Here is a 21,383-nt window from a genome sequence, read left to right on the forward strand (position 1 = left end):
AGCGACACTTAGTCAAGGAGAGCGAGGTGAGCAGTATCTCTCAAGGTGCTCCACAGGTAAGACGACCAATATTATGTTTTTTACTGTTAGAGCCAGCGTGTATAGTGTGTCATGTGTTCGAATTGTTTGTCTTTCCTAACGTACTGCTTTGTGACGTGATACAAAATGTAATAAGCGTCCACTTGCCAACATATGTATGATTCTGTCTTTAAACAGTGAGTGTTAAATTGTGTAAAAGTTAACCAAGGCTCGAGATGTTTATACTTTTTTAACGGCAGATTTACCTCTACTGAAAATATGTACAAATCAAAAATAAGAATGAACATACAATTATTAACGCCTCTGTTTTGTGCATCGAGCCGTACTTCACTTTCTGCTTTGTCAGAGGCGGGAGCCTATTTAAGCCCTGCATTGTTAGTTTAAAAGGTTAACTATTTTCTTATGGATATTTTTATGCTGTTTTAAGGCGACAGTGACACATTGCTGTGTTATTTTGGTTTAGGTGTGGTGTCACAATGCATAAGAGCCAGAAGAGCACAGGTAGGTCATCCGATTTATGGTTTGATTTAGGTGTTAAGTGTAGTTATTTATTTGTATTTTTGTAACTGCTTTGTCAAGTTATAAAATATGTATTTGACTTTGAAAAGAAAACCTAGAATGTGCTAATATACCAATGTTTTTTTTATTATTATTGTGTTTTCGAAAAGTGAGTACAAAACCAGTGCAGACAAGTACATGAACACATATATACGACCCAATACATTATGCAAAGTAAGACACAAACAAAAGGGAAAAGCAAAAGAAAGAGAATAACAGGTTTAGACTGATGAGTGAGCAAAATGTATACCGGTGTATTTTTGATTGTTCTTGTTAAGTGATATCGGATGTGTTGGTGAGCAACCTCCAGACCCTCAAAAGAGTTAGCTCATTATAGTCAGCAGTGGCTTAGTGTTATTTTTATATTGTGTTGTTGTTAGGGGTTGTATACATCTTATGGAAGCCCAAGTAAAAGAAGTAAAAGAAAAAAATAAGATGGAAATGTAGCTGTGATAATAAACATATCCCCATGGAAAGCCAAACTTATGAGATACAAAGTCACAATTATTAAATAGAAAGTCGAAATTATGAGATAGAAAGTCATAAGTATGAGGTTGTGGAATGACTGTAGAAGGGAAACATATATATATATATATATATATATATATATATATATATATATATATATACACACACACACACACACACACACACACACACACACACACATATACATATACATTGATACATACACACACACACACACACACATCCTATATAGATAATGTTACTAAAAATACTAACAATAATGGGGAAATTATAAAAACAGTAATGAGTGTGTTAACAGGTACCAATGTAAACATACATTCATTTAGTCTTTTTTGTCACATCATTCATTCTTCATCTAAATCCTTTGCTGGATTTCACAGACAGCAAGTATAGGAACATAAAGTTGAAGATGTCTGTCAACAAAGACACAATTTAAACATATTGATCGCAAAACAACCGGCTTTTCTTTTTCTTTTAGGCGGAAATGCGATGTTTTACAAAGCAATCGGAGATACGGCAGAAATAAGATCTGGATACCTGTTCAAGTCTCCTCCCCAAAAACGGTTGAAGACAGAGGTGACAGAGTGGTCACGATGGATGCAATAATTTGACGCTCTTTATGTGTCTGTGTTTAATCGTGTTTCTCTTGCAGAAATCTTGGAAGAGGCGGTATTTTGTACTGTACAAAATCAGTGAGCAAGAGCACCTGCTGAAGTACTTCAGGAATCCAGAGGAAAAGGACAGGCCCCTTGGAGGGATCGACTTATCGCAGTATGTTTACACAAATGAATTAATTCACCCTATTTAATAGCTCTCAAATGCAGTTACATCTGCTTTGTTTTTCAGAGAAGATAAAGCAAGACATTTGGGGGTTTTCTTTTCAACATATGTGTCATTTGTTTCCGTTTGTCAGTATCTCACTGTTGCATGTGAGCCCTGAAAAACACCAGAGATGGAGTTGGGTCCAGAAGAACCTAAAGTGCTCCCCATCCTGTGTGCTGTACATCAGGGCGGCTGAGCGGGACTACTTCCTCATCGGGGAGAACAGGTCAGTCAGCGGTTGTGCAGCAAATGGTCCCAGATACATGGATTGAATCAATTTAAAAGTAGGTGATGATGGTGTAACCAGGATTCAGGCCACAGCTGGGTTGGCCAGTTCTCCTCCCACGGCCCCCGCTGACACGTTCACGGCGCTTTATAAAACGTAATAATAATCTCCCATTTTCACACTTCACCCCATCTACTATTTTGGGAGTTCAAACAACCAAAAAGAAATTATGATATTGCTTTTCTTTAGTAACTGTCTATCAACTGATAATGGCTTTGCCTTCCACTCTGCACACACCAAATTGCTACTTAAATGTCACTATTTCCCCTCTATATTTGATTTTGGAATTGAATTTTAAAATAAACGAATTATAAAATAAAACGAATTTTAAAATAAACATTTTTGGAGTCCCAAAATTATTGGTTTTCAAGTGTTTCATTTGCCCCTGTTGCTTTCAGCCAGGAAGTGGACGGCTGGTTCGCCGACCTGTTTGAAGCCTTGAAAAGCAAGCCACATAAATGTGTGAGTTCACAGGTACATTGAGAATTTAGTTCTTTATTATGTTTTGTCACAGCTTATTGAGACCAAGAGTCTCTTACACTGCGTTTCTTTTTGTTTGTTTCTTTTAGGAATTGTCTAATAAGCAGTCAACAATTGAGGTAAATATTTAAAGGACAACCCCCAGATCCAGTTTAGGTGTTTCCCTATGTCTCTAGTCTTCCTGCTCTAGTCTAAGCTCACAGATTGCTGGCTCCAGCTAATATAAGAGTGATATCGATCTTCTCCTAGAAAACAGAGCAAATTACCATATTTTTCAAAATATTGAACTATTTCTTAATGTTTTTCACAATTATTGTTGTCGCCTAGCTCAAATGAATACTAACAAGTTTTGTCATCTGATAAGTTGCATTTATCTTTTTCACTCTTCTTCACCCTTCATTTCCTGCTATCGACCTCTTCCTCCATTCTCACAATGGTTCAGTCTGAATTCCCTCACTGTCCCTGGTGAAAGCAACAAGCAACCATCGACCCACTCTCTATTTGACTTTTGAAATGAGACTTTTCTTCCTTTTGACCAGGTTATTTCAAAACCCCTTATGCGGAAAAAGAAATCTGCAGCTGTGCTTTTTGAGGTCGGTCCACAATGTTGTACGCCTTGCGGGAAATTGGCTAATCGTTCTAAATGCATGCATCCTGTTGGTCTGATACTAACTCCGATACATACTGAGACACAATGGCATTCCTTTGTGTGGATCTATTTGGTGTGTTGGTTTATTTTCATGATGGAAAAGACATGTGAATCGGTGTATCCTCATTGTTGATCTGTACACATCATTTCAAATATTTATGGGGGCCATTTTTACCTTTATTTGACATAGGACACTAGGAGGAGAGAGAGAGGAGTGTGACATGCCACAAAGGTCCCAAGACCGGAATTGAACCCGAGACATTGCGGTTATATTGCATGCGCTGTAAACACTCAGCTACCAATGCACTCATATGTAAAACATTGACACCACCTGTACATGAAGTCCTCCCAGTAAAGACACCGATTAGTTTAGTGCCAGAAATTAAGAAGTCTCACAAAATATTATAATTATTAATTCAAATTCAATATTAACCCAGGTGAATTTATGGCAGATGCTCTCAGTGTTCTTCCTGGAAATTCAAATACATTGCAGTCTATCTATAATTGAGGACAGCTTAATGTATTACCAATGCATCTAAACCGAGGGGCAATGAGATGAATGTTCTGCGAGCAACATATACACATTTTTCGTCTGGGGTTGTCTCATAATTCCCCCCCCCAAAACACTTTCTGCTGACAGAATAATGCCAATACAATATTGTATACATACAATGTTGTCTTTTACAGGCAGAGTTGAAACTTCGGTCGATGTCTGATCCGTCCTCGAATGCCTTGGACTCTGAAAAGGTGTGACATCTTAACTTTATTGCAATTAGTGAACAGAAATCTAATTCAAAGGAAAGTTGTCAAACTGGGTGATGGCAAATTGAAGGTGATCTATCTCTTGGTTGCATATACAGTATGTCATCTTTCTCTCTGGTTGGCCAGCAGGGTGAAGTTCATGACACAAGACGAGCATCAGCGCCTGTATTTCCAATCTATGACTATCCAAGAGCCTACTTAACACATTCACGGAGGGAAACGGGCACGGTCCGTCGCAAAAGCATGGACTCAGTGTGAGTGTTGATTATTGTATATGCGACAGCGTATTGATCTGATCAAATTATTTCTAGTCATAAATGCACAACAAATCCCATTCACCCTCACTACTTTTACTTTGTTCACTTTTGTTGCTTGACTTCTACATGATCTAATACTAGTTCTGTTGTTTTGAATATCTGTCCCTTGCAGATATGAATCAATGTACGAAGTTAGCCAGAACGCACAAGTGGCAGCGTAAGTTTGATTAACAGAGTGAAAGATCACACAAAAAAATCAGGTTTCCCGATAATGATGAGAATTGTTAATATTGTTGAGACTGAAAAAAGATCACTGTGCCAAATGTTTTTAGGGACCGTGAAGTCCAGGCGGTTACCACAGGCACCCTGATGAGGTCTGTCACTGAAGTGTTTGACAAGCTGAGGACACAGATTTCACCGCTGCCTCCATTCAATGAGGAGACAGCAGCTGAGGACAGGTAGAGCTTTGATTCTTTTCTTTGCAAGGTTGCTTTCTTTTTGGTGGGCCGTGTGTATTTCTGACTTTTCACTATACTCTTTGTGTAACATGCTTTGCCAGTGCCCTAGATACAGAAATAGCTGTCGCAACCTCATTGGCTCAAATACCTGAACTGACAACAATTAGTGTGTTATTTTTACAGCAGAGAACTATTGACACTAAAGGTCAGTCGAGAATCTACGAAAGGCAAAACCTCAGAGCCAGTTTGGCAACTTGTGTGCTTGACGCTATATATATCTTTTCATCTTGTGTAAGAGGCTTTACCTGAACAAGGTGGCACTGATCATGCAGAATAAAACAAACTATTAAACCATGAAAATGCACGGTGATAGACCTTGTATGGAAGTAGGGCAGAGTCATAAAGTCTGGGAGCAGGACAGACAGGAAGAGACGGGCAGATAATGTGAAGATACTTCAATAAAGAAAAAGTCTTCCAGGTACAGCTCGCCGATACATGCAAACAAAACTTATTCAGCAACAAAAGATGAACCGACAAAGTTACAGAGGTTTAAATGGTGAGATCTGGGGAGTGAGATCAGGTGTGCAGGAGTGTAAGACTAATTAGGGACAAGTGTAACTTATTAGGGCGTGGCCGACAATCAAAAAGGCAGGTAAAACAAGCAGGAAGCAAACTACAAGAAAAATATCAAGACCATGACACCAACTCAGCTGTGCTCATTACAAAACAATATACATCATTGATCTCTGTCGCGAACATTAGCTAATGTTAGCCACCAAAAGCTGCTGGTCATACCAGACATCGTAAGGCTGAAGCTGGAATAAATACCCTTGCGTGCAGTTTCTTGTTGTCAATCAATTTTACATATGGAGAAGGAATCATTTCCTTTTCTCTCAAAAATAGTCTATGTAGTCAGACTGTCAGACCTGCTGTTTCCCACAGCATCTCAAGGAGGGCAGGTTTTAGCCAATCAGATCTGATTGCTTGTTTACCAAGCCAAAAGCAGGCGATCAATTAAAAGCATCCACATTGTGTCTCTTCCAGCAGGTTTATGCCATCATCTCCTGGATGGAAATACACTTTCCTGCTGTTTGTTTTCCTACATTTGTTGTATTACAAAACAGTTTGATTATTCTGCATTTCACTCTGATGTCTGATTGTTGGCCTCCTGCTGTGCTGCCACACTGAAGAACATCCTCTCTACCAATGTTGGCATATGAGTTAAAAGACTCCTTTCTAAAGTGTCTCTTAATTAGAATTTCTTTGGCGCCGCTACAGTGATTTGGGAATGATTTGCTTTTCTCATGCTGCTTTTGTGAACTATTTTAATAAATATCAAGACATCTGGTGCTCATTTTGTATAACTGAGGGAAACCTCTTTTGTTTTTTGGAGTGCGCAAGGCTCTTTCACCGATCATCAAACAATTTCTTCTTCTTTTATTGTCGTTGTTTTCTGCCACAAAGACTAATGTGTCCATCCAAGGCTTCTAATACAGCGTTGAAATCTGTTCTTGTGCTGTCTGCCTGGGAGCTCCCCCCTCACCCCCCCTCACACAGTTCATGCAGATTCAGATGTTGCTTCATGCTCAGCATAGAGCGCTGGCCTTGATTCCTGCTTCATGAAAGCCTTGTTGTGGTTCATTCCCACTGTCTCTCCAAGCTGTCTTCTGGACTTTTGTTAGCTGTGAACCAATAATTCTTCAGCGACTGGTAACTGAATGTAACTGAGACACAAACCAACATCTTACTTGCGTTTGCAGAGAAAAAAGACGTCTGACATCCGACTTCAGCAGCAGCTCCAGTGACAATGGTGCCATCTCTCCTGTAGAGATGATGGAGGGACAAAACGGGCAGACACTGGAGAAACATAGCTCTACTGAAAGGTGAGATCGCCCTTGAATCCATAGAAGTAACCACCAAGTGGGCACCTCTCTTTTCAAAGGGATACACTACAAATAGGGACATTTTATGTGAGGTGTGATGATCAACTGAAGCATAGTTATAATTAGCATTCATTCAACAGTTGCTGTACTTTTAATAGTACAAAAACACATTTGAAACACAGACTGAGCTATTGCCGACCATACAGAAACAGCTTTGTTATTGTTACAGAGAACAAATAGAAAAAGGTGACTCAGTCAAGTAAGAAACCCGACAGGAATGCTGAGGCCAGCGTTGGCATGTTGCTGGACTGGTTTGAGTGGTTTCTGAGGGTATGATGATAGCTAGATGATTATAAGCAGTGCTCAACATTAAACACTAGTAACTCAGGCGACTTTGCCCGCAGAATGTTAAAGAGTTGTCCAAAGGAAATCTGTACAGATACTCAGCTTCTTTGTTATTGTTCAAAACATCCCAGGCTGGCTGATTTTAATCTTTTTGTTCCTTGCACCTATCGTTGAGTTACTTACTTCGAACACTTTACTTAAGATTTACTAAAATGAATATGCAACTCAAACAATAACTTCATCTACATTTTGGGAAATGACCTTTCAAGTTCAATTAACATTTTCAATTGCCTTGGATGTCAAGTGTCAATATTTAGGTTTAGGTTTTCCTCGATAGCAAAGTGATACAATATCCTAAATAAAGCTTGTCTTGTTTTTTTCTTTCAAGCCTTGACACCCTCGCTCCAGGGGAGAGAGATCTTCTAGTCAAGCAGGCAGATTTGAAAAAATACCTTACACTAACAGAAGTGGATGGGAAACCAAGGTAAGTTTGAAATAAGACCATTTACTAGAGTGCAGTATATAAAATACAGATATTATTGGACTGCTTTGATTGAGATAAGTGGAAAGGTTAAAGAAATGATTCTGTGCACATTTTAATTTTTCGGTCTTCAATAATCCCTCAGATGCGTTCCAACATTTCCAACTGTCATCCTACAAACCAAGCATATTATTTACACTTGAGAAATGTGAGGTATGCTTAATGTCGCACGGCCGGCTAATTCTGTCTAATTATTTTGGGGTAGGAGTCGGAGCATTTAGCTGTACCGTGTGAAAATGTGGGCATGTATTCAAACTATGTAACTGCTCTTTGCATTAATTGTACAAAATCCAAATTCTCAAGATGTAGAAAAACACTGTCTTACTTCTCAGCTGCTATGTGAAAAGGCACACACCATTTATAGTTTAATTTCAGGCCTGGCTCTATTGGGCTCACAGAGAAAAATGGCATAAAAAAACTTAGAAATGGCTGTTGAAGCACTTTATGTGTACCAATTTATGTACAAGTTTTTATTTATATGAAGATGATAAACACAGAAACAAACTAATTTTACAGAAACAGAAGCAAAGATGTCAGGATCTCTTAGGCCAAAATAACAAACAAGAGAAGCCACACCAACTACAAAATAAAAACTCCATTATTCTATATAATTCATAATTTTGAATAAAATAAAAAGACAATACGTGTCTCCCCAACTAGCCACAAAGAAGATTGACCCTTAAGAGGCTTCTTTAGTAAAGGTCACCAAGTCTAACAAAGGCGGGAACTAGCAGATTTGGTGCTTTCAAAGAATTAATTAATTAATCAGTTTTAACACGGCAACAGACAGTTTAAGGGCCTACAAGTTCAGGGACACGGATTCTGGGAGTAGATATCCACCGAGAGTCTGGTGTGGAGGATCAACAGGCACTCGGGTGAGGATTATCAGACCAGAGAGGGGCATGGCAGACCTGAAACACAGAGAGACAGCTCTCTTCCAACAAGGGGTTAAATAGAAACTAGATCTGAAGCATGACAATCTGCTTCGGGTCACAATGACACAGGAAAACAACAAGTGAAGTGTGACGTGTGTAGACAGTATAGATGTATTCAATAGAAGCATATTGATTTAACGCGGCTGGAATGTCTCTCCGTAAGACAAGATTCAAGATATTTTTATTGTCATATACAAAGATAACAGACAGTTATTCCGTACAATGAAAAACGTATTTTGCTCGGTCCTCTTTCCACACAAAATTACAATAAACTTAGAATTAAGAATACAAAAAAATATATATATTGCTATAAATGCTAATGTTATAAGAAAATGACATGCATAAAAAAAAGAGACATGCATAAACCCTGCAGTAGAGTAGAAAGGACAGTAGTAGATATCTGCAGATTATGACAAACACATTTCCGTTTTCATCAGACATTCAGTGGCCTCAGATATTAAATGCAAGGTGGTGGTGATTATAGGGAGAGGGTTCCTGTTAGTTCCAGGAGGAGGAAAATATTGAAGTATTATGGTTATTTGACCATGACATGGATGTTCAAATACAATTTAAAAAAATGTAAAGCATAATATGTCAGATTCTGTCAGAATGAGAGCTACGGGATGAAAGTACAAATCTGAATGTGTGGTTGTGTTGGTCACAGGGTGGCTGGGTGGACAGGCCAACCACAGACGGTGTGCCTGTTTCACAAAGAAGACCAAATTCTGGCAGTGAATGACCTGCACACCGGCAGCGTGGAGATGTTCAACATCTATATCAGCAAGTGTCTCAAAAATGAGGTACGATCATGCGGCGCACACAAAACACTAACTCAGCATCCGGGATGTGGCGATGAATGTGTGGCGAGTCATCTGACGGGTTACATCTTGTTCTCGCTTCAGGTGAAGGTGACCATCCTGCGTCTACCTGGGGGCCAGCCTCTGCATTCACCCAGCTGTCCCTGCAGTGACTGACCGGTACATTTGGGACGGTTATTTCCACAATATGTTGGTTTTGCACCCTGCCTTGACCACTTTAGATAATTGACAGTATTTTCCCAGGGCTGTGGGCAGTTCTTATAGATCAGTCGCTCTACTAGTTTACTCGATTTAAACGTCTAGAACAGCTTAACGTGATTATTTAATGATTGTAAAATCTCATTCGCCATGATTTGCATTATATGTAAAAAGATTCATGCAGTTTTAACAGAGCATGCTTTATGATGTCATTCATTGTGTATTGTATATACTAAAGGTAAGATGTTTATCTTCAAAAGCCTTCCTTAGAAGGAAACAAAAGGCAGAGGTTTAACCGACACATATTTCCTCATACCGCCTGTATGACGCTGAAGAAAGACCTTCTCACGACACAAGCTCCTGGACTCGATTGATACAATTCTGATGGTGCAAGGGTGTGTCGTGTAAACATGGTGAAATATGCACACGGTTACTGTTACCTCTGTAAGAATGGTGTTTTTAATAATTATCTTCCAGTCCAAGATGACTAGAAGCAACGGCGCTCAAATGACAAAGTGATGTGAAGATCATGATTCTGAAGAAGTGATTCAATTATATTTTGGAAAGATCCACTGTTGCCACACATATTCATATTCAAGTTGCATATCTGTGTCATCACCCAGCGAGGCTGAATCCTTTCCAGTCGGTGGCGTGTGAATGACATTTCTTTGTAAGACATGCCAGTCTAATGACAGCTACTTGAGAACACAAATAGGTGGAGTTGTATGTTAATATTCCTTTCTTGGATATGTGTTGTAGTTACAACAAAAAAAGTAATGTGTTGTGGTGACAAAAAAAATCTTTATTTATTTACCTCGAGAATGCTTAGAAGTTAATTAGAGTAGAAGGAAGAAGAAACACATTAAGAGACGAGTATTTAATGTTGACCACACCTCAGGAGTGTCTTGTGAATAAATAAGCAGACAGAATGGGGATGAGCCTCAGGCGGTATTTCAACTATTTTTCTCCGATTAGAAGCAGAAATGGTGACTTTGACAGCCGAGGGTAGTTTGCTGTTATGCAAGTCGGATTTTTTATTTTATCTTTTTAAAATTACATCTGGTGACCAATGCCACTCCCGGACAAAGACAACATCAAATGGAAATTATTTGCAAAGCCTGTTCACTTGAAGTGCAACAAACCATTCAGAGTTTTATATTTAAAGTGCAAAAGGACGTCCACAAGAGGACAAAGCTCTAAACTCCTAGATCAAATGATCTGACATTGTTAATATTCCCATGACAGCGTATCAGCTTTCCATGATTAATGTTTTAAGTTTTAATGGAGCTATTAACCAAATATGAGTTGTAACAAAAACATTATTTGATTTCTGAAATGATTTATCTCTTAGGGCTATTCTTTAACTGTGATACTGAAACTGTGCTGTATGAAAAATTACACCATTATAAATAAATGCATTCTTTGCGAGGGTGCAGCAAATACTGTGACACTGAGTCTGTTTTATTTGTAAAATTATACATTTTACCAGATTGATAAAAACACTGACAATTTGCTTTTCTTCAAAAGCCTTTTCTTGGGACTAAGGAAAGCAGCAACATTTCATAATTCACTGGAATTGTTGCTAAAACATCAGTTTAAGTTTCATTATGTAGCTTCATGTTGACATGTCAAGTGCCCTCTTACTCCTCAAGACATTATTACATGTTTGACCAGTTTCAATACACTTCTAATAATCTTATCCATTTTTGAAGGAAAGTCAGTGCATTGTTCTATTTGCTGAAGCACAAAGTGAGAGCTGAAGGGTATCTCATTATAACAAGTTGGCGAGGATTTTGTATCCTGCCCAGCAGGGTACATTCTTAAGAATAAGCACTTCCTGTTTCCCTTCTTATCTCATCGCCTGCACATATGACCATGTGATCCATTTATCTTAAGAATAATACAACTTGAAGATTTTCTGTAGCAACGCTGTTTTTTTTAATTATCATATTGTATATTTCAGTTTGCATATTCATGGAGAATACAACAAGCCATTATTATTAGAAGTGGTGTGCTGTGGACAGAGATATAGTAATGCAGTGGTTATTAAATAAGCCACCTTCTAAAGTGGGTGATAATCACAACGGCACATGCATTATATAGAACAGGAAGAGAGGCAACGGGTGTAATGAAAAGCCTAAAGATTGTTTTAATCAGCAATTATATATCGTCAACACTGCTATGCCAAAAATGATGTTCTCAAAATAAGTGATGAAAAATTACAGATTTGGTGTTGACAAACATGCCACGCAGCTCTTATGTAGGGGTTAAATGTGGAAATTAGAATGTTAAGTATACTTTGTACATCCGACTGCACACCCTGAGATATATTGTGGGAATCTGCAGTACAACATAAAACCTTTCATATGTTCAGATATTGCGACAAACATTTTCCTCACTCTGGCGCCTGAGACTGAACACAAAAGCAGCCGACGGGTTAAATTGGCAGATGGGATAAGTTGAAGTTGCTCAACGTGAAAGAAGAAACCGGGCAGTGACTGTGTAAAAACGTCTGTGTTACAGAGACGGAGATTCTTCCTCTACGGTCTCAGAGACAAACTGCTGATCCAATTAAAAACTGCATTTTCAAAGCCATATCGCAAAACCCGTCCACACGATGAGCAGCTTGTAAAAAGAAGAAAAAAAGAGAATAACTCAACGTTTAAAACATTTATTATTTCCCATCATAAAAAGTCGGTTAAATAGAACAAAATAGATTATTGTGAAATTGCACAATTTGAAAGCAGCATTTGCAGTATATTGTTAGCAATCAAAGGTAAGGGTGGAAGTGGCCGCCGCAGGCAGTAAACACATCCAATTAATTCAGTTCCATTGTGTAATAATACGTAGGGTCTCATTGTAGACGTGATGCATGATAGGACCTCAGATAATGTTTTCACATGTGTAAACAGCTTTCATTTGAATTCAGCCCATTGTGAATAAAAGCATAACCTTTATTATAAATTGGCACAAGAGCGTATACTTGACCTTTTCTTTCATCAACGATATTGCAGTTCATGTTCACCTCCTACTTCATCACATTGAAATGCTACCGTTATGAGCTCCGTGTTCTGAGGTAAGCAACATTTAAAAAAAATCATTAAAAGCATTATATTTGTTTCCCATGGCCATACGGTATTGAGATGTAATTGGTTTTGCTCCGATTACAAAAGAGCTGCATAGGTTCCACTGCGAACAAAGTTTACTTGTGAATAAGCTACACTTTAGTTTTAGTTTCCATGAGCCACTCACTGAAGCACTGCTCCATAGCCTTCCTGCTAGCCCAGCTGCCGTTGTTCACTGTGGGGATGATCTTCAGGGGCTGAAGCCACTGAACAAAACGCTTCAACTCCAGGAAGCTGCTGTGTTCGCTGTACGGGATTCCTGTCAAGAAAACAGAAGGGTTGCATCATCAAGATCCCAAACAAGAATTTGCATTTGAAACAACAAAAAACATAAAAAATATCTTAAGATAACCCACATTTAGTTTTTCCTCAGTTATTTCAAGTGTAGATCAGGATACAGAATAAATCACAATAATAATTCAGATCTAGCTGAAACTGAACCTACTCTACTAAGTAGACAGTCAATCCTCCCACATGTAGAGAATACTATTAGGAGCGGTAGCACATGGCTGGGAAGAGCAAAGAGGAGAAGATCAACACAAGAGAGAGGGCTCTAATTGGCTTCCGCCTGACTGACACACAAACTGCTGAGAAGGAAGAAATGATGTGCGAGTGCGTGGCAGAAGTCTCTCGCTGGTGATTGTAGGCTACAGGCCAGATGGCTGAGGCTGTTGACGAATCTATTCAGAACATGAAGCAGAGGGCAGGACGAAAAAACAGGCTAAATCTGCGGTGCCTTATCAAGTAATAACCGATTTTAGAAGTGGGGTTTAATGTAGACAACTGTCCTGCAATGTTGATACAAGATCCAGCATTCTCTTGAATATATTCCCTCTTGTAGTCACCATGCTAAAGTAACATGAAACCAAGTCATCTATTGTTTACTCTCAGTCTCTCTTCCTCTCTTTGCCAAAAGAGGGAGCTGTAGGCTAAATACAAAAATGTGAAGAACATTCAGGTTCCTTCAAAGTACTGGTTTAAAGCGACCTAATTTATGCTGCCAAGAGGTGGATTTAATAATGAAACACCTGTGATTCATCAGCCTCTTTTTGACCTTATAATGGAATATTAGTGTTTTCTATGTTGATGGTCTCATGTGAATATACATTTGTTATTTCCTCTGATAATAACCGTGCTAAAATATGCTTATTATTATTTACCATAGATAGAGATGTTGCCACTGATGTAAGGCTTGACATCTTCCACTGATTCCACCTTCTGGCTGAAGGTCCAGCCTGTGGGCTTGAAGGCCACCAGCTGGTCATATCGCTCTGAGAAGCGTGCCAGGTAATCCTGTAGTTTCTGGAGACGATATGAAGGTGACCAGGGGAGAAATGGAAGGAAGAGTTTTAATTAAAACGGTGCCACATTGTACTTGAAATGCAGTTTGTAAAAGTGAGGAAGGAGATGCAGAAATGAACAGAAATGTGACGGTTGCTACCAAGAACAGCCATTAAAACGTATATATTAAGCCCTCTTCCAAAATGTAGATAGATTCACGTTTGTGCAGCTTTTGTGCAAAAAAAAGTGACAGTTTACTAGCAAAGCATCATCCTCCTTTGTGTTTTTGAATATCTAACCTACAAACATGAGGTTTTTCATCACTCTTGTTTGCCAGCCGATATACAAAACTGCAATTGTTTTTGTCTACAATGAAAACATTTAATTTAACAGTTGTATCTATCAATTTAATTCAAGGTGACTCCAAGTTGTAGAAGTTCTTCTTCATAACAAAAAATGCTAAACAGTTAACCCAAAGCTCCAAATACAAATCTAAACTGCACATATTTCCCCCCGAGTCAGCCCTTCTGTGCCTAGTGATGCTTGAATTATACCAACTCTGGGACTTATCTGTGGTTATACATATGGCAAATTTAAATGCATCAGTTCTTTTAGAAAGAGTATGTGCTTGGTCATCATAATTAGCATTTCCTAATTATTTCAACTGCTGGCCTTGATATTTGCATAGGAAATAGGCCATAAGCAGAATAAGAAAAGTTTGCATTTCAAAATAAACTGTCCATAGACAAGCTGACTGTTGGTTAAACAAGAGAAACATTTACAAAAAGCGAAAGACCATTAGAAAATAGTGTATAACTATATTAGTTATATTCTCCTTCATCTCATTAAGTAGTGCATTATTAAATGAAACCGTCAAACTCATTCAAATACATAAGTTCATGTATTTGAATGAGTTTGACGGTTTCATTTAATAATGTGGTGAATACATATAGAAAGTGCCTGGAGGACATAGTCAGATGATATATATTTGCTCGTTGTTTTACTTTAATCACAGTTGTACTTTGTTTATTGAAATGTCCGTTCTTATTAGAAAGTGAGACTGCTGCACCTACTTTGAAGGAGAGCTGCATCATGGGCAGCACATGGACCTGGGCTGCCTTCCAGTCGGTGGTTACACTTTGAGTGACTTGCTCCGACTCGAGACAACACATGGTGTTGTATTTGTCTCGAGAGAGACACACTTTAGACCCCAGGACCTCTGCCAGTGCTGTGTAAAAACAAGGAATGTGGGCTATTCAACCTTTTCATTTTAAGACTTATTATGTACGTGCAGAACACACCACCAACAATGTGTATGTTTTACTTCAGGGTAAAGTTGACTGTCTCTAAAACAAGAGAAAAGAACACACTAGTATTGCTATCAGGTTGAGGAACACGTTTAGTTTGCGCTGGTGGTAACGACATACTTCCGAACACGTCACAGAAATATCACTATTCTTAGAATTAAATGAATAAATTACCATGTCATTTTCAGTAATATTACACGTCATCAGAAAATATTTCATTAATCATCAACCTGTCAAATTATCAGACTGATGTTGAATAATGGGCAAGCCCTGGGGCCAACCCTCGGCGGCCCCAGGGCCTCTATCAGAACTTGTGTGTTTTTCAGTGTTGCTGGTTCTGGGACGATTGAAAGACGACTTTAACTACGGGTATGGCACTAGAGCAGTGCAGTGGATGGTGACGTCAGCCGGCGCTCAGCGAAACTAATCAATAATCCTCATGTTCTATGATTCTATGATCAGCTAGGGAGCCTTTCGGCAAGTGCAGACCTTTGTCAAATAATATTCCTTTCTTTTAGTTTATTCCTCCTGGGTGCTTTCCCATTTGTTATGGTCTCAGGGAACTGGATGAATTAACTGCTTTGGTTTTTAGTAAGCAACACGATGGATGAATTAACTTTAAACATTGCATGCTCCTTCTTGATTTATGAAAACATTAAAGAACGCCAGTTGATGAAATTGAAAATATGTTGTTAGCTAAGGTATTTTTCTAATTCCTTATAAAGAAATGATTACATTTTAGGAGATATAAGCAGCAACAAAAGATAAAAACAAGTTGCTATCATAATTTTCCTCACAATTCAAGAACAATTTTGAAACACTCACCTAGAAAGACCTTCTCTTTTCCCACAGAGTAGGATCCACACACCACAAGTGTGCGGGGGTTGAGCGTCACCAGTTCAAAGGCTGTGTTGGCTGCAAAGTTGATGACCTCTTGCTGTCTGGGGAAGGTGTACTCTGGGCTGCAGTAGCTATACAAATACAAGAGCTCACATTGAAAATCTCAGTTTCGTCTGGGCTTCTGCATCACCTTTACGGAGGTCCTTGCTTGAGAGGATCAAGGACATGGATTGAGAATAAAGCGTGGACATTTTAAGGAATATGGAACCATATAACCAACGTGGTTATATGGTTCCATATTCCTACAAAAACCACAGTTTTGGCCATTCAGTAACCTCACTGGTTTATTCAAAGTGTACGAGAGGAGACAGAGAGGTTCTCACGTGGTGTCCAAGTAGAGCGTCTGCACCCTGCAGCCGAGCAATTCAGGGTAGGTTTCCATTGAGGGATCAGCTCGGAAGTCTCCAGTGTGGAGGACCGTCTGTCCATCGGGCAGGAAGAACAGCAGCATGGCAGATCCTGGACAACTGACACAACCGACAGGAGGTGAAGCTGGATATATGGAAATTGAAAGGAGATAGCAATTGTGTAATAAACTAGGATAAGCATCTTCCAAGAAGCTTTGACAAGGACAGTGGTCAATAACGCAGTCATACTATGGGTGACTGGTTCAAAACGGTTGGTATAATTAGGTTTGAATTCAAAAGTAATGCTGTAAACTTTAAAAATATCTGACTGTCTGTTTCCCTAAATAGCGCATATTAGTATTCCTCAGTGAAACAATCTAGGCAGTTGGTTTAGAGACTGTCTGACTTTGAAATCGGTGTTAGTGGCTGATTGACGTCAGCTTGATGACTCACTGGTTGGCGTCCAGCAGGATGACCGTGATTCCCTCGACGGTGACCTGTGTGTTCATGGGGAGGATGTGGACGTACTGCTCTGCCACCCTCAGTTTGCTCTTCACAAGGTTCCCTGTAATCTGAGCAGGTGAGGCAGCTGTCAGTCAACACCAATCTCTACAGTTTACTTACGTGCGGTGACTCGGCAACGACCACAAAGGCTGGAAAAACTCTCATTTTTTCTGGGCTATGACCCACCTAGTCCAAGTTGAATTTTATGTGACCTACCAAATAAACAAAATCCCAATGGATGAGTCCTTGAAAGTCTGTTTTTAGTTATAATCCCAAGATAGCACACACAGATAAATCATGACCCATTTGACGGGAAAATTTACATCACATCCAGCTTCTTCCACCAATACATTGTATTCTAGAAACTATATATTTAGGTATTATAATTAGTTTGAGAGGTATATTCTTAAATACCCCAGTAAGATAACTAAATCATCATCAATGCCATACATATCATACTGTACACAAAACACTAAACATCTAAAATATTAACGTGGTCAAGTCAAAATTAAAAAGCTCTGCTTGTTCTGCTATAAAACTCAATGAATTTGTTCGTTTGTTGTTTAATTCATACACCATAATTGGATGCAACATTTGCACAGTGACAACAAAGTTTTAAAGTTATAACTGGAAAGACAAACCGACCCAGAAAAACTAAATGTCCTGGGTGTGAAGTGTTTTATCCAAAACTGTGTAAAAAAAAAGAAAAACACAAAAGGTCTTTCAATTTCAATCAATATGGTCAGAGTCACTGGCAAATTGTTATTCATAACTGCAAGCTCATTTTCCATTAATGAGTCCATGCAGTGCAGTGAGATAACAAATGGATCAGGCATTTACTCTATGAATTCTATGGTAGAGAGCATTGAGGAAGCTTTTTAATGAAATGCAAATAAATAATAGTATCCAATGACGAAAAGCCCTTTGGAGGGGAGACCTGCCAATTATTAACACAAAACAGACGCATCTACACTGACACTGTTCCTTTCTTTCCCTGTATGAATTATAAAATATATTGAGTTTGTATAGGATGCTGTTTCAGCGGTGGACTAAAATGAAATCTAGGTAAAAACCACCATCCATAACTGTTTCTTTTTTTCTTTTTTAGCCAGTCTTGTGCAGAGAAGTCATAAAATAAGCAATATAGCAAAATAATTGACTCCTATTATAGATTAACATATGGCTGATTGATGCACATTTCAACCAGTATCAACACATAACAGGCACTTTGTCACTATCTAAATTACATAGCATGAACCCCAACTAATATAATCAAATAATACTGAAGTAATTGACATTATAAAACAACCAATGCGTTACTTACTCTGTTACAGTAGATAGGAAGTGTGGACTTCTTGGTCAAACCTCCGTAGTGGTCGGAGTGGAAATGTGTGAGGAAGTAGGCAGTAATGCCCTGGATCTCTCCATATGAAAAGGCATCTACGACACAGTTTGTGCCTAAGAAAAAAAAACATTTAGCAGATGTCTCAGATAATAAAACGCAAAATAATTCAAATGAATGCAGCGATAAATGATATAAAGTCCCACACTGACCTGGAATCTTCTTGTAGAAGGGACAACGTGGTAACTCCACTTCTCCATCAGCGTTCCTTCTGTTCCATCTTCCTCCTCTCCAGCCTCTGGTCCTACCTTTTGCTGCATCTCCCTGAACATTCCCTACATTCCTATTACCTCCAGGCACTGTGCCCTGTGAGGTATCTGTGGTTTTGTCAGCCCTACTTTTTCTTTGCCTTTCTTTCCTCCGTCCTGATTTTTCACCAAGCACTGGAACAGAGGTGGTGTTGAGTTCATTTGGTCCACTCTCAGCCACTTTCTCCTTCTTCTTGAAGGGTTTGAGACCAAAAAACACCCCAATGTCCGTCTGCTTCAGACCGGTGGCCTGACCTGCCTTGATCTGGCCCTTCTGTGGCGACATGATTTGAGATCTTTGGACAATGGAGGCTTGTGATGAAGGCCCTGGAATACTGTTGTCATTCAAGTTTTTTAAAGGCAGGCTATCCGAGCTTAAAAGAGTTTCTCTCAGGCGCTCTAAAACAATACTTTGAGGAGACTGAATGCTGCTTTTACATGGACTGATGGCACTGGTAGATTTACCTTGGGAATCAACACTGTTTTCAGCAACTGTAGAAGCAGCTTGCTGATTACTGGGCGGCGATGAGGTACCTGAATACAGCTGAGTGTTTAAGGAGGCAGGCTCCTTTACCTGCACACTATTGGTTTCCAAGTTATTCATAAAGTCAGTGAGGAGCTCATCTTCACTTGAGATGCCGTCACTGAACAGCACCATTGAATTTTCATCCACGTTTTGAAATGTATCTTTATTAAAAAGTGCTTTTCGACATTCACTTCTATCGACTGCAGTCTCTGAAGGGAATTCAGAAAGAGGAGAATAGGATATTGCATCATTGTTGTCAGAGGAAGATTCTCTTTTGAGTAAACCTTCACGAGCTTGTCTTCCACTCTCTGTATTGACAGGTGTGGATGAAAGCTCTGTTCTACTTTCTTGGGAAGAACTGATCGATGTTTGGCTTTTATTGGAGGACGACCAGCCTTTCTTTTTCTTAAAATCCTCTGGGCCAGGTGAGCGCAGTAGCAGAAGTCCATTTGTAAGTTTAGATGGAGGTGTTCCAATGTGATTACGATGAGGGGAGACACTACGATTGGATAAGACAGAAAGACTGAGAACACTATCCTGTGAAGTCTCTAAAATAGAGCCATCCACCACCTCATTGTTTATCATTCCTGGGAGACAACGGAGGACGGTCTTCCCGCTCGTCTCCGCCTGCTGGGAGAGACTGAGGAGGGCTGTGTCACTGTTTGCTCGACCGTGGGCCAGGACGGTGTGGTTGAATTTCTTATAATGGTTTGGAATAGTAGAGAAGCACTGGAGACCATTTGGACATTCTGTGCAAACAGATAAAACATGTAGAAATTAGGCTTGTCAGCATTGTACAACATTACAATTATTCAAAAGCACCTAAATTCAAAATACAGATATTCAAAGACTTTGAGGTTCTTGATTTTACATCAGTTTACTCATCGCAACACGTCTGCTGTAGCTTTCTAGAGAAATCAATACTGATTATATGGTAAAGATGTTCTTTAATTGGGCTTGGGATTTCCCATTTTTGATAATCTAATGCCATTACTTTTTGGCTTGTAAATAATGTTCTCAACATCCAAGTTGCATAATGACTAGAAAACTACATTTGATTATTTTTGATAATACAGAAGTGCCTGAAAGGCAAACAAATATGGATGCCTCACATCAGTCAAAGTCCACTGTTCAAGGTCTTTAAAACCAAGTTGAATGGTTTTGCGCTATACTGCCAATGTACATTAATGTTAACCCTCACACGACCAACTATCCATTTACACAACCTTCTTAAGGTTGCAGGTGACATGGAAGCTTGAAAATCAATATGGGAAGATTTCCCATCGCTAACATCCATCCCTTATAACATGAACCCAACATGATGAAGGATGGCTTCGCCTCACTGGTTTAACCATTGTTTTTTATCCATCTCTTGTAAGTCCACAACCTTTTGGAAGTACAGTGCTAAATTGCACTGTGGAATGACTATGACTAAGAACATATAGCAATACATAGCCTTTCAAAGTACATTGAATAATACAAATATGTAAAATGTCCTTCATTGACAGTGGCACCATGTGTCCACCTGAATACAGGAGGTTAGGTGTGTAAAAGAGGGCGTGTCAATATATGTTGCATGTTACTTCTAAGTATTTCAGTTCAGGTTTGTATAAAGTAAATGAAGAAGTATGGATGTCTGTACCTTTGCATGTGTCCCTGGGGGTGTCAAGACATTCAGAGACATGCCATCTTTGAGTTTGTACCACCAAAATGGAAAAGGGCATCTGACACATGGGGCAAAAGTCTTCAGAGGACGGTCCATCAGCAGCATTGTCTGTTTGCACTGGGTCACTCGCAGAAGAGGGCGTTGAGGGTGTATCGTGTGTAACAGTCACGTTACTACAATGTCCACTTTCAGCGGTTTTGACCTTCGTTTCAGGTGACCTGACTGGGACAGAAGTGTCTCTCTTGGAGGGTTTTCTGACAGTACATCTTCTTTTCGTCACAGAGGCTGATCCGTGTTTCTTCTTTTTCTTCTCAAGAGGTTTATATTCCCAAATGTCACTTTCAGAGTCCTCCTTCTCTGACATCTGGATCAAAATAATGCGTAACGTCGCGAGCGTTCCCAAACTTGTGTGGGGGTTTGCTAACATCCCGCGGTTGCCGAAAAATAATACACGTTACAGTACATTAAAGGCTACTGTAGATTCCGTAAGATTGTGAGGATGATTTCCGTTGCGAAAATAGTTTCCCGTGATTGATAAATAAGACGTTGAGCGTCTA

The 21,383-nt window shown here is 39.2% G+C and overlaps 2 protein-coding genes across 2 annotated transcripts; one reads left to right on the top strand and one right to left on the bottom strand.

Moving 5' to 3' along the window:
* The first annotated feature begins 20 nt into the window (after nucleotides 1-20).
* Nucleotides 21-10,968, top strand: LOC306753471 (pleckstrin homology domain-containing family S member 1-like). Its single transcript, XM_079237336.1, has 16 exons — nucleotides 21-56; nucleotides 503-540; nucleotides 1,565-1,662; nucleotides 1,739-1,857; nucleotides 2,000-2,134; nucleotides 2,593-2,668; nucleotides 2,764-2,793; nucleotides 3,214-3,267; nucleotides 4,011-4,070; nucleotides 4,212-4,339; nucleotides 4,515-4,559; nucleotides 4,675-4,800; nucleotides 6,561-6,683; nucleotides 7,417-7,512; nucleotides 9,169-9,304; nucleotides 9,407-10,968. The coding sequence occupies exons 2-16, from the start codon at nucleotides 516-518 to the stop codon at nucleotides 9,476-9,478; spliced, it is 1,323 nt and encodes a 440-aa protein (XP_079093462.1). The 5' UTR covers nucleotides 21-56; nucleotides 503-515; the 3' UTR covers nucleotides 9,479-10,968.
* Nucleotides 10,969-12,213: 1,245 nt separating this feature from the next.
* Nucleotides 12,214-21,190, bottom strand: dclre1a (DNA cross-link repair 1A (PSO2 homolog, S. cerevisiae); the record flags this gene model as incomplete). The annotated part of the gene is made up of 9 exons (XM_079237337.1): nucleotides 12,214-12,904; nucleotides 13,806-13,947; nucleotides 15,000-15,154; nucleotides 16,059-16,204; nucleotides 16,457-16,600; nucleotides 16,934-17,052; nucleotides 18,309-18,442; nucleotides 18,539-19,909; nucleotides 20,803-21,190. 9 exons carry the CDS (start codon nucleotides 21,188-21,190, stop codon nucleotides 12,738-12,740), a joined length of 2,766 nt encoding a protein of 921 aa, XP_079093463.1. The 3' UTR covers nucleotides 12,214-12,737.
* Between the last annotated feature and the right edge of the window lie 193 nt (nucleotides 21,191-21,383).

Source organism: Taurulus bubalis (genome assembly GCF_910589615.1).
Source record: "Taurulus bubalis genome assembly, chromosome: 2".
Taxonomy (NCBI): Eukaryota; Metazoa; Chordata; class Actinopteri; order Perciformes; family Cottidae; genus Taurulus; species Taurulus bubalis.